The sequence below is a fragment of the Carcharhinus amblyrhynchos genome, unplaced genomic scaffold (genome assembly GCF_965287045.1).
Source record: "Carcharhinus amblyrhynchos unplaced genomic scaffold, sCarAmb.v2.hapA scaffold_474, whole genome shotgun sequence".
Taxonomy (NCBI): Eukaryota; Metazoa; Chordata; class Chondrichthyes; order Carcharhiniformes; family Carcharhinidae; genus Carcharhinus; species Carcharhinus amblyrhynchos.
Genome location: NW_027650214.1, coordinates 85,094 through 97,646, shown reverse-complemented (window position 1 = coordinate 97,646; position 12,553 = coordinate 85,094). Strand labels below are relative to the sequence as shown.

Below are 12,553 nucleotides of genomic sequence, written 5' to 3'. Positions count from 1 at the left end.
AGTACAACCATATCAGTGATTTCCCCCATCTAATTTCTCAGTTTTATCCATATAGACTCAGTGGGCAAACTCTTGGATATATCTCCCCTCAACACTGCTGTGCTGTTTTCCTTAATCGAAAGTGCAACTTCCCCTCCTCTCTTACCTCTGGTTCTATCTTTTCTATAGCATTTGTACCTTGGAACATTGAGCTGCCAGTCCTGTTCTTCCCTTAGTCATGTTTCAGTAATTGATATAATATCCCAGTAACATTTACCCCTCCATGCCCTGAGTTCATCTGCCTTGCCTGTCAGGCTTCTCGCACTGAAATAAATGCAGTTTATCTGGACTTAGTCTCTGTCTTGCTTTTGCCTGATCTGTCTGGCACGAGAATTACTGACACTGCCTTAACTATTTAATGTGCTGTCTTTAACTTCTGTGCTGTCCTCAACCTCCTCTTCTGTCTCCCTACTGCTTTGGTTCCCACCCCATTTAACCTGAGGATCACCTCAGGTGAGAAAAGAGGTTGACAATGCAGTGCCTTTGTGGATACCTGAAAGCACTGTTGGCATTACTTTGTGCTATTAACCAGCTGTCCAGTCAAATGAGCTAAACAGACACCCCCATGGGAATAGTGGATGTGTTGCAAAGGGATTAGCTGTCCAAGCCTGCAGTTGGGAAGGAAAATGGTATGTTGTCCTTCATTGAAAGAGGACCTGTGTATAGAAGCAGGGATGCCCTCCTGCAGCTATACAGGGCCTGGTGAGATCACGCTTAGAGTATTGTGTGTAGTTTGGGTCTCCTTATCTAAGAAAGGATATATCCTTGCCATAGAGGAAATGCAGTGAAAGTCCACCAGACTTGATTCCTGGAATGGCAGAATTGTTATGTGAGAAGAGGTTGGGTTGACTGAGCCCGTGTTCACCAGAATGAGAGGGGATCTCAAACACAAAGTTCTGATGGCGTTGAACGACCAGATGCTGGGATGTTGTTTCTGCTGGCTGGAGGGTCCAGATCAGGCTCACAGCACTGGTTAGACAGAGGAATAATACAATTCCTAAGTGGAAAAGGAGGCCATTCAGCCGGTGAGCCTGCACCGACTCCAAACAGAGCATCTTGTCAGTTCCATTACTCTCCTTATCCCCATAATCCCATTATCCCCCTAACCGGCAAATCTTTGGACTACATACATAGAACACTACAACACAAACAGGCCCTTCAGCCCACTAGTTGCGCCAATCACACCCCTACCTACCAGGCCTATCTATAGCCCTCAATCCCATTAAATCCCATGTACTCGTCCAGAAGTCTCTTAAAAGACCCCAACGATTTCGCCTCCACCACCACCGACGGCAGCCGATTCCACTCACCCACCACCCTCTGAGTAAAAAACTTATCCCTGACATCTCCCCTGTACCTCCTCCCCAGTACCTTTAGACCTGTGTTCTCTCGTAGTGACCATTTCAGCCCTGAGAAATAGCCTCCAAGAATGCACCCTATCTGTACCTCTCAACATCTTATAAACTTCTGTCAGATCGCCTCTCATCCTTCATCTGTCCAGGGAGAAAAGACCTAGCTCCCTCAACCTATCCTCATAAGGCATGCCACCCAATCCAGGCAACATCCTTGTAAATCTTCTCTGCACCCTTTCAATAGCTTCCACATCCTTGTAGTAAGGCGACCAGAACTGCGCACAGTACTCCAAGTGGGGTCTGACCAGGGTCTTATAAAGTTGCAGCATTATCTCCCGACTCCTAAACTCAATCCCTCGATTAATGAAGGCTAGTACACCATACGCCTTCTTGACCACATCCTCCACCTGCGAGGCTGATTTCAGAGTCCTGTGGACCCAGACCCCAATGTCCTTCTGTTCCTCTACACTTCTAAAAGTCCTACCCTTGATATTGTACTCCTTCATCCCATTGGACCTGCCAAAATGGACCACTACACATTTATCCGCGTTGAAGTCCATCTGCCGCTTCTCCGCCCAGTCTTGCATCCTATCTATGTCTCGCTGCAATTTCTGACATCCCTCCAGACTATCCACAACACCACCAACCTTCGTGTCATCAGTGAACTTACCAACCTATCCCTCCACTTCCTCATCCAGGCCATTTATGAAAATGACAAACAGCAATTGGGACAATGGGAGGAAACTGGAGCACCTGGAGGAAACCCACAGACACGGGGAGAATGTGCAAACTCCACACAGACACCCAAGGCTGGAATTGGACCCAGGTTCCTGGAGCTGTGAGGCAGCAGTGCTAACCACTGTGCTGCCCTCTGGAAATCAGAGGCTGTAGAGGTCAAGCTATTTAAGAAGGAAATAGATTTCTGGACATTAGAGATGTCAAAAGTAGTGGTAGTAGTAGCTGTATATTTATTTTGAGATAGATGATCAGCCATGATCAAATTGAATGGTGGAGCAGGCTTGAAGGGGAGCACTCTGAGTGGAAGCACTGAGGACGCTATGTTGTCGGGTGGCGAGCACTGGGGAGAGTTCAACACTGGGTGGTGTGCTGCACTACCAAAGGGCAAGCGTTTGGCAGCGGAGGGGGGAAGCACTGAGGGAATGCCATGTCGGAGGCTGCGGACCGTGGGAGGGTGAGCACTGAAAAAACGCTACATGGTCTAGGTCAATGTTGCTCTGCTGTCTGTGGGATCTCGCTGTGCATCAATGGTCTGCTCCACAGCTGTGAAACACTTCTGGGCTTCTTGTCCTGTTGGAGAGCTGTGTTTAGGATCCTCTGTCTTTCTTTCTCTAGGAAACTGGTTGTCACAAAGGAAAAGGACAAAAAGGTTGGCCTGTACACAATCTACATGAACCCCTCCAATACCCACCAGTTTGCTGTCGGAGGGAGAGATCAGTTTGTGAGGTGAGAGGCTCTCTTTCTTTTGCTGTGGGGCTGGGAGGAAGGCCCAATTATTATACCGCCAGACTGGTTGTTATAATCCAGACACGCGTCAACCATGCTCTGCTGCACTAGCGGGCATTAGTAAAAAGTCTGACTTTTTTATTGCAGAGTCTACGACCAACGGAAGATCAATGAGAATGAGAACAATGGTGTTCTGAAGAAATTCTGTCCACATCACTTGGTACGACAGAGGCACATGGGCTGAGCTTGGCTATGAATGTGTTTGCGCACTGTCTCGCTCCCCTCACTGCCCTCGCGCGTGCCACCCCCTCGCTGCCCTCGCACGCACCACCCTCCCCCCACAGTGTGTGTTTCTATGCATGAATGACCATTTCCAGCACTAATAGGGCTATCTTTCACTCTGGCAGATCAACAGTGAATCCAAAGCCAACATCACATGTCTGGTCTACAGCCATGATGGCTCAGGTGAGTGGAGTTGTGGGAATGGGATTCATGAGCTGGTGAGGCGAGAGCTTTAAGTGATGGCTCAGGGAGGCTGGTGTGAGACAGAATTTAATCTGCTTGCCACTCGGGTTTTTGTCTCAGTTTTCCCCCTCTGTCTCCAATGCAGACCTCTTAGCGAGTTACAATGATGAGGATATCTACCTGTTCAACTCGTCCCACAGCGATGGTGCCGATTATGTCAAGCGTTACAAGGGGCACCGCAACAATGCCACAGGTCAGCCTTCCCTGTATAATCCCTTTCCCTGTATAATCCCCTTCCCTGGTCACGAGGGGTGGGGGAATCTGTAGTCTGTAGAGATTCGGGGATGAGGATGGTTATAAACTAGCTCTAAATATAAAAAATGATAGCAAAAGTTTTTACAAATATATAAAGAAGAGACGGGCTAGAGTGAATGTTGGACCCTTGGAGGTCAAGAGGGGGGATTTAGCGGTGGGCGATGAGGAAATGGCTGAGGCTTTAAATAAGTTTTTTGTGTCGGTCTTCACGGAGGAGGACGCAAATAGCTTGCTGGATGTTAAAGATAGAAGGATGGTAGGAGATGAGGTCCTTAATGTGATTACTGTCACTAGAGAGGTAGTGCTTGATAGACTAACGGGACTGAAGGTAGACAAGTCCCCAGGGTTCTGAAAGAAATGGCAGAGGTGATGGTGGATGCCTTAGTAATTATTTACCAAAATTCGCTGGATTCCAGGGAAGTGCTGGAAGATTGGAAAATGGCTAATGTTATGCCGCTGTTTAAAAAAGGTAGCAGACAAAAGGCAGGGAATTATAGGCTGGTTAGTTTAACGTCTGTAGTTGGAAAAATGCTAGAATCCATCATCAAAGAAGAAATAGTGAGGCATCTAGAAAAGAATGGTTTGATCAAGCAGACGCAGCACGGATTCGTTAAGGGGAAGTCATGTTTAACGAATTTATTGGATTTCTATGAGGATGTGTCAGAGGGGAACCGGTGGATGTGGTGTTTTTAGATTTCCAGAAGGCAATTGATAAGGTGCCTCACAAAAGGTCAGGGTGCACGGAGATGGGGGTAAGATGTTAGCGTGGATAGAGGATTGGTTGCCTAATAGGAAGCAGAGAGTTGGAATCAAAGGGTGCTATTCTGGTTGGCAGTTGGTGATTAGTGGAGTGCTGCAGGGGTGCTGGGGCCTCAACTGTTTACATAGATGATCTGGAGGAGGGGGCTGAGTGTAGGGCAACAAAATTTGCTGATGACACAAAGATGAGTGGAAAAGCAAATTGCGTGGAGGGTGTGGAAAGTCTGCAGAGAGATCTGGATAGACTGAGTGTGTGGGCGAGGACCTGGCAGATGGAGTATAATGTTAGCAAATGTGAGGTTATCCACTTTGGTAGAAATAATAGTAGGAGGGATTATTATTTAAAAGGTGAAAAGCTGCAGCATGCTACGGTGCGGAGGGACCTGGGGGTCCTTGTTCACAAGTCGCAAAAATCCAGTCTGCAGGTGCAGCAGGTGATCAAGAAGGCGAATGGAATGCTGGCCTTTATAGTGAGGGGGATAGAATATAAAAGTAGGGGGGTCTTGCTGCAACTGTACAGGGTACTGGTGAGGCCGCAACTGGAGTACTGTGTGCAGTTTTGGTCACCGCATTTGCAGAAGGATACATTGGCCTTGGAGGGAGTGCAGAGAAGGTTCACTAGGCTGATACTGGAGATGAGGAGAGATTGAATAGACTGGGTCTGTACTCGTTGGAGTTTAGAAGGCTGATGGGGGATCTTATAGAGACATATAAGATGATGAAGGGGATGGATAGGGTAGAGGTAAAGAGATTCTTCCTGCTTAGAAAGGATAGCCGGACTAGAGGGCACAGCCTCAAAATAAGGTGGGGGGTGGTGCAATTTAAATCAGAGTTGAGGAGGAACTTCTTCACTCAAAGGGTGGTGAGTCTTTGGAATTTTCTGCCTGTTGAAGTGGTGGAGGCTACCTCGCTGAATATATTGAAATCACGGGTAGATACGTTTCTGATAGACAGGGGAATTAAGGGTTATGGGGAGAAAGCGGGAAAGTGAAACTGATCCACTTCAGATCAGCCATGATCTTGTTGAATGGCGGGGCAGGCTCGAAGGGCTAGATGGCCTACTCCTGCTCCTATTTCTTATGTTCTTATTGATCACTAGTTCCTTTCATTTTTTTTCCCTAGTTAAAGGGGTGAATTTCTATGGCCCCAAGAGTGAGTTTGTGGTGAGTGGCAGCGATTGCGGACACATCTTTCTCTGGGAGAAATCATCTTGTCAAATTGTTCAGTATATGGAGGGTGATAAAGGGGGAGTGGTGAGTATAAAACTGTTCCTGCAGTCATGAGAGTGTGTTATAGATTGTCGGCAGACATCCCTGATATGTGGGGTAGTACCCTTCCCAATGCAGCACAGGACAAGGAGACAGATTAACTAGGGTAGGCCTTAAATACAAACCTTTAGTGACAGGTGATGGCCAATTGCACAGGGAAGGGCAGTCAGTCCAGTGTACCTGTCTCAATGTTTTGAAAGGACTATCCACTTAATCCCATTCCCTGTTCCCTGGAAATATCTGCCCCTGTTTTAGTATTAACGTGATCCCTGAAAGTTGCGATTGAACCTGCAGCCACAGGTCCTGTGGCCTGGTTGATTCCAGATTTAATAGCTTGCCCTCTCTAAAGCCGTTCTCCACACCTTCCTGCAACAAGAAGTGAGATGGCTGAGGAGACATTACCTGACCGGGATCTATTATAACCCTGGCTAGATGCAGAGAGATTATAGGTGCATAAAATCGCAAAATTGCAGAAGGAAGCTGTTCGGCCCGTACAGTCACACTATCCTTTTCGCCCAACCTATCCCCGTAACCCCGTCCATTTACCATGGCTAACCCCTCTAACCTATACTTCTTTGGATACTAAGGGGCAATTTAGTATGGCCAATTCACCTAACCCACACATCTTTGGACTGTGGGAGCAAACCGGAGCACCTAGAGGAAACCCACACAGACGTGGAGAGAACGTGCAAACTCCACACGGCCAGTGACCCGAGCTGGGAATTGAACTCAAGTCTCTGGTGCTGTGAGGCAGCAGTGCTAAACACTGTGTCACTGCGCTTCCCTGTTTATCTTTCCACCCGCGAGAGAGTTTGGGTAATTGGAAAGAATGCAGAGTGTGTTGAGAATGTGAATTTGCTTCCTGCAGGGACTTGCTGAATGAATAGTGTCAAGGTATTTAAGGGGTGTTAAATAAAAGGCATTGCTTTTGAATTTCTGTAAATCATTACACTACCTCAGGATATCCCAAATTGATTTGCAGACCATATATTTTGAGATCCCAGCTGTAGAGTAGGAGCTTCAGCAGCTAATGAGTGTACAGCATTGAAATTGATCAGATCATCACCTGTTTCACTGATATTCCTTAAAGAATGAATATTCCCCGTCTGTTCTGAATCTGGTAATTCTGGATGATTATCCTGACACTGCTTTTCAATCTCTCTTCATTGCTCCTTCAATTTGCTTTGCACTCAGGTTAATTGTCTTGAACCACATCCTCATCTCCCTGTCCTAGCGACCAGCGGGCTAGATCACGATGTGAAGATCTGGACCCCAACCTCAGAAGCAGTCAATGGATTATCAGGATTAACAGAGGTGAGTTCCTAATGCATTCTGTGATCCCCATGTTCTGTTATTTCGGGTCTTCAATCAAAATAACTTTCCCATTTGTTAATTCATGGGAAGTTGTATCGTTGGCTAGGCCCAGCATTTATTACCAATCCTTAATTGAACATAAGAACATAAGAAATAGGAGCAGGAGTAGGCCATCCAGCCCTTCGAGCCTGCCCCGCCATTCAATAAGATCATGGCTGATCTGTCGCTGCTCAGTTCCACTTTCCCGCCCTCTCCCCATAACCCTTAATCCCCTCTCCTATCAAAAACCCATCAACCCGCGTCTTAAAAATATTTAGCGAGGCAGCCTCCACCACTTCAACGGGCAGAGAATTCCAGAGATTCACCACCCTTTGAGTGAAGAAGTTCCTCCTCAACTCCGTTCTAAACCGCCCCCCTTTTATCTTGAGGCTGTGCCCCCTAGTCCTACTGTCTTTTTTGAGCGGGAAGAGTCTTTCCACCTCTATCCTATCCATCCCATTCATCATCTTATACGTCTCAATGAGATCTCCCCTCATTCTTCTAAACTCCAATGAGTACAAGCCCAGTTTATTCAGCCTCTCCTCATAGCTCAACCCCCTCAACTCCGGTATCAGCCTAGTAAACCTCCTCTGCACTCCCTCCAAGGCCAAAATATCTTTGCGCAGGTGCGGCGCCCAAAAATGCACACAGTACTCCAGTTGCGGCCTCACCAATGCCCTATACAGCTGCAGCAAGACCTCCCTACTTTTTATATTCAATCCCCCTCGCTATGAAGGCCAGCATCCCATTCGCCTTCCTGACCACCTGTTGCACCTGCAAGCTGGGTTTTTGCGACTCATGCACAAGGACCCCGAGGTCCCTCTGCACCGTCGCCTGCTGCAGTTTTTCGCCCCGTAAGTAATAGTCCTTCCTACCATTCTTCCTACCAAAGTGGACCACCTCACACTTGCCAACATTAAATTCCATTTGCCATTTCCTGGCCCATTCGCCCAGCCTATCTAGATCCTTCTGCAGACTCTCCACACCCTCCGCACAATTTGCCTTTCCCCCAATCTTGGTGTCATCAGCAAATTTCGACACTCTACACTCGGTTCCCTTCTCCAGATCATCTATATAAATGGTAAAAATCTGAGGCCCCAGCACCGACCCCTGGGGCACTCCACTAGTCACCATCCGCCAATCCGAATAGCACCCGTTGACCCCCACTCTCTGCCTCCTATTTGACAACCAATCCTCTATCCACGCTAACACCCTACCCCCAACTCCATGTCCCTCGACCTTCTGCAATAACCTCTTGTGAGGCACTTTGTCAAACGCCTTCTGAAAATCTAGAAAGACCACATCCACCGGCTCTCCTCTATCCACCGCCCTAGACACATCCTCATAGAACTCCAGTAAATTTGTCAGACACAACTTCCCTTTAATGAAACCGTGCTGCGTCTGCTCTATCAAGCAATTCCCTTCAAGATGCCTCGCAATTTCCTCCTTAATGACAGATTCTAACATTTTACCTACCACAGACGTTAAACTAACCGGCCTATAATTCCCCGCCTTTTGCCTGGCACCCTTCTTAAACAACGGCGTAACATTAGCCGTTTTCCAATCATCCGGCACTTCCCCGGAATCCAGCGACGTTTGGAAAATAACCACCAAGGCATCCACTATCACCTCCGCCATTTCTTTCAGAACCCTCGGATGCATTCCATCTGGTCCTGGGGACTTGTCCACAATCAGCCCCTCCAGTCTGTCGAGCACCGCCTTTCTAGTAACAGTAATGTCATTAAGACCCTCCAGTCCTACCACCTTTCCATCGCTAACACCCGGCAAATTATTCACGTCCTCCTCCGTGAAGACAGAAACAAAAAAGTTATTCAATACCTTAGCCATATCCCCATCCCCTACCACTAGGTCCACTTTCTCATCCTCTAAAGGACCAACATTCACCCTAGCCAGCCTCTTCCTTTTTATATATTTATAAAAACTCTTGCTATCCTTTTTTATATTAAGCGCTAGCCCAGCTTCGTAGTTTCTCCTACCCTTCCTTATCAACTTCTTTGTCAATCTTTGTTGACATTTAAACCTCTCCCAATCCTCTTCTCGCCCACTACTCTTAGCTACTCTAAATTCCTCTGCTTTTAGTTTAACACTTTCCTTCACCTCCTTCGTTATCCACGGCTTATTACCTCTCCTCCTACTATCCTTTTTGACCATCGGAATAAATTTCCGTTGAGCACCAAGAAAGATCTCCTTAAAGATCCTCCACTGCTCCTCAACAGACCCTCCCTCCAACGCGCTCTCCCAGTCCACATTCGCCAATTCTTCTCTCATCCTTTGAGAAGGTGATGGTGTGCTGTATTCTTGAACTGCAGCAGTTCCTGAGGTGTCAGTACACCCACAGTGCTTTTAGGGAGGGAGTTCCAGGATTTTGGCCCAGTGACAGTGATGTATTTCCAAGTCAGGATGGTGAGTGACTTGGAGGGGAATTTCCAGGTGGTGGTGATCTGCTGCTCTTGTTCTTCTAGATGGTAGTGGTCGTGGGTTTGGAAGGTGCTGCCTAAGGAACCTTGGTGAGTTCCTGCAATGCATCTTGCAGATGGTGCATACGGCTGTCACTGTGTATCAGTGGTGGAGGGAGTGATTGTTTGTGGATTGAGTATTAATCAAGTGGGGCTGCTTTGTCCAGGATGATGTCAAGCTTCTTGTGTTGTTGGAGCTGCATCCATCCAAGCAAATGGAGAGCGTCCATTACACTCCTGACTTGTGCCTTGTAGATTTTGGGGAGGTCAGTCAGTGAGTTACTTGCCACAGGATTCTCATCCTGTGACCTGAAATAGCCACTTACTTCTGGTCAGTGGCAACCCCCAAGATGTTGATGGTGGGGGATTCAGTGACAGTAATCCCATTGAATGTCATGGGGAGATGCGGTTGTATAGGAGCTTGGTGACAGCTCAGCTGGAATACTATCTGAGGGTAGGGAAGGTCTCTGGTGTGGCAAGTCAGAAAGCCACAGGATGAAGGCATCACAAACAAGGATGATCTCTGTTCCACCATCCGATAGCGGACGTGAAACACTGTCAGGTTGGGAAGCTGACCTGCATCATGTAAAATCTGTTGAGTCAAGTTTACTTCTAATTTTCTCCTGCTCTTCCCTCACCCCTCCTGCTGTAAACTCACTCCTCCTGCTTCCCCCCACCACCCTGCTGTAAACTTACTCCTCCTGCTCTTCCCTCACCCCTCCTGCTCTGCCTCCCCCCCACCCTGCTATAAACTCACCCCTCCTGCTCCCCCCCCCCCCACCCCCTGCGTAAACTCACCCCTCCTGCTCTTCCCCCACCCCTCCTGCTCTGTCTTCCCCCCCCCAATCCTATTGTAAACTCACCCCTCCTGCCCTGCCTTCCCCCCCCTCCACCCTGCTATAAACTCTCCCCTCCTGCTTTCCCCCCCCACCCCCTGCGTAAACTTGCCCCTCCTGCTCTGCCTACCCCCCACCTCTCCTGCTCTGCCTACCCCCACCCTGCTGTAAACTCACCCCTCTTGCTGGTAAAGGTCATTAAGAAGAATAAGCGGGAAAGAGATGAGGATTGCCTGCGTCACACAGACCTCTTCGACAGCCACATGCTTTGGTTCCTCATGCACCACTTGCGCCAACGTAGGCATCGGCAGGTAGGCTGAATGGTGGGGAAGGGTAAACAAGGTTGTAGCAATGGGTGTGAATGGATCGGGGAGAGTGGTGGGCTGTGAGGGGCAGAAGGTGAGCGGCTTGGAGCAAGCAAGGGGGAAGAGTGCTAAATGTGGGAGAGGGAAGCAGGGCAAGAGAGAGGGGCAGAACAAATGAGTGTGGAAGGTATGAGAGTAGATGAAGTGAGTGATATTGTGGGGCTGAGAGGAGGGGATGGAGCACCGAGTGTGGCGGTTTTGATAGGAAGGGAGCAGTGATGGAGGGGAGAAACTGATGATGTGGAATGAGTGTGGAGGGGGGAAGGGGAGAGGCAGAGTCAGTGGGGATTGAGAGAAAGAGGGACAAAGTGAGTGATTATGGATTGGGGTTAAGAAAGTGGTGGAACGGATGAATGAGAGGAGTGAGAAAGAAAGGGACTGAGTGAATGGATGGGTTTAGAGAGAAGGCTGGAGAGTGTGTGGGAGTGGGGGGAAGGGGGGGTGTGTAAGACAGGGTGAATCTTTGGGGGCTGAGAGAGGGGCAGAGTCTGGGCGGGTTGTGAGGCGAGGAGCAGAATGTGCATGGGGCGTTTGAGAGAGAGGAACAGAGTATGTGTGTTGAGAGAGGGAACAGTGTGTGTTGGGGGGGCTATTGAGAGAGGGGCAGAGTGTGTGTGGTGGGGTAGGGGGAGCAGTTAAGAGTGGAAGGGGTGAGAGAATTCAGCCAATGAGTGTGGGGGTACAGAGAGTGGGATTGGGCAAGTGGGCGAAGAGACTGAGTGGTGGTGGGAGGAGGGAGGGAGCAAGGGGACGGAGGGAATGAGTATGGAGGGAGTGAGTGTGGGGACGGAGGGAGGGGATGGAATGACAGATATTTCCTCCAATTTGTAACTTCTGTTTGTCGATCCCTCCACAGCGGCCGAGGGATCCTGCGGCTGGGCCTGAGGAAGAATCGGAGGAGAGCACGAGTTCCTCAGAGTCAACAGATGAGGAAGGGGATGGTCCGGACCGGGTGCAGTGCATGCCTTCCTGAGCCGGAAGGAGGCAGGAGAAGGAGAAGGAGAAGCAGCCACACACACCAAAGGTTGAAGAGAGTGAGGTGCACACTGAGGGACAGACACATGAACTGATGCTCTTCACACAGCTGCAGCCTCGCACTCCACTGTCAGCTGGAAAATAGCCAGATGTGTTTACTTCAAACTCTTCCCCATCCCCGGACTCTGGGACTTATCCGAACACAGCAGAGATATTGGAATGTTTGGAGCCGGACGGGGATTGTGTGTGTGTGTGTGTCTGTCTAACTCATTTCTCCTCCTCCACAGTGCGCTCCCCTTTCCTCTTTTGCACTCTTTCTTCCTCTCATCTGATGTCCTCCCCCACTCCCCCTCCCTTCCCCCACCCCCGCTGCTCTCCCCCCCTCTCTCTTCCCCGCTCCCCCTCTTCCCCCCCCCCATCTCTCTGCCCCTCTGCCCCTCTCTGCACTGCTCCCCCTCTTTCCCCTCTGCCCCTCTGTGCACTGCTCCCCCTCTTTCCCCCCTCCCCCTCTCTGCACTGCTCCCCCTCTTTCCCCCCTCCCCCTCTCCCCTCTCTGCACTGCTCCCCCTCTTTCCCCCCTCCCCCTCTCTGCACTGCTCCCCCTCTCTCGGCCCCGCTCCCCGTCTCCGCCCTCCCCCTCTCTTGGCCCCCTCTTTCTGCCCCGCCCCCCTGCTCCCCGTCTCCGCCCTCCCCCTCTCTCGGCCCCCTCTTTCTGCCCCGCCCCCCCCTCTCCCCCCTTTCTCGGCCCCGCTCCCCGTCTCCCCCCCTCTCTCTCTCTCTCTCTGCCCCGGTCCCCAGCTCCCCCTCTTCCTTCCCTCTTCCAGCCCTCTCTCTGCCCCGCTCCCCCTCTTCCAGCCCTCTCTGTCTGACCCGCTCCCCCTCTTT

The 12,553-nt window shown here is 49.7% G+C and overlaps 1 protein-coding gene across 1 annotated transcript in view; it reads left to right on the top strand.

Annotated features, from left to right (window-relative positions):
• Positions 1-12,040, top strand: part of dcaf8 (DDB1 and CUL4 associated factor 8) — a 31,477-nt gene extending 19,437 nt beyond the window's left edge. Inside the window, exons 8-15 of the mRNA XM_080183927.1 lie at positions 2,745-2,855; positions 3,003-3,075; positions 3,263-3,320; positions 3,466-3,573; positions 5,517-5,647; positions 6,857-6,976; positions 10,523-10,639; positions 11,550-12,040. Of these exons, the coding sequence (XP_080040053.1) occupies positions 2,745-2,855; positions 3,003-3,075; positions 3,263-3,320; positions 3,466-3,573; positions 5,517-5,647; positions 6,857-6,976; positions 10,523-10,639; positions 11,550-11,666 (835 nt within the window). The 3' untranslated portion in view covers positions 11,667-12,040. The remainder of the gene's footprint in view (positions 1-2,744; positions 2,856-3,002; positions 3,076-3,262; positions 3,321-3,465; positions 3,574-5,516; positions 5,648-6,856; positions 6,977-10,522; positions 10,640-11,549) is intronic.
• Positions 12,041-12,553: the final 513 nt, after the last annotated feature.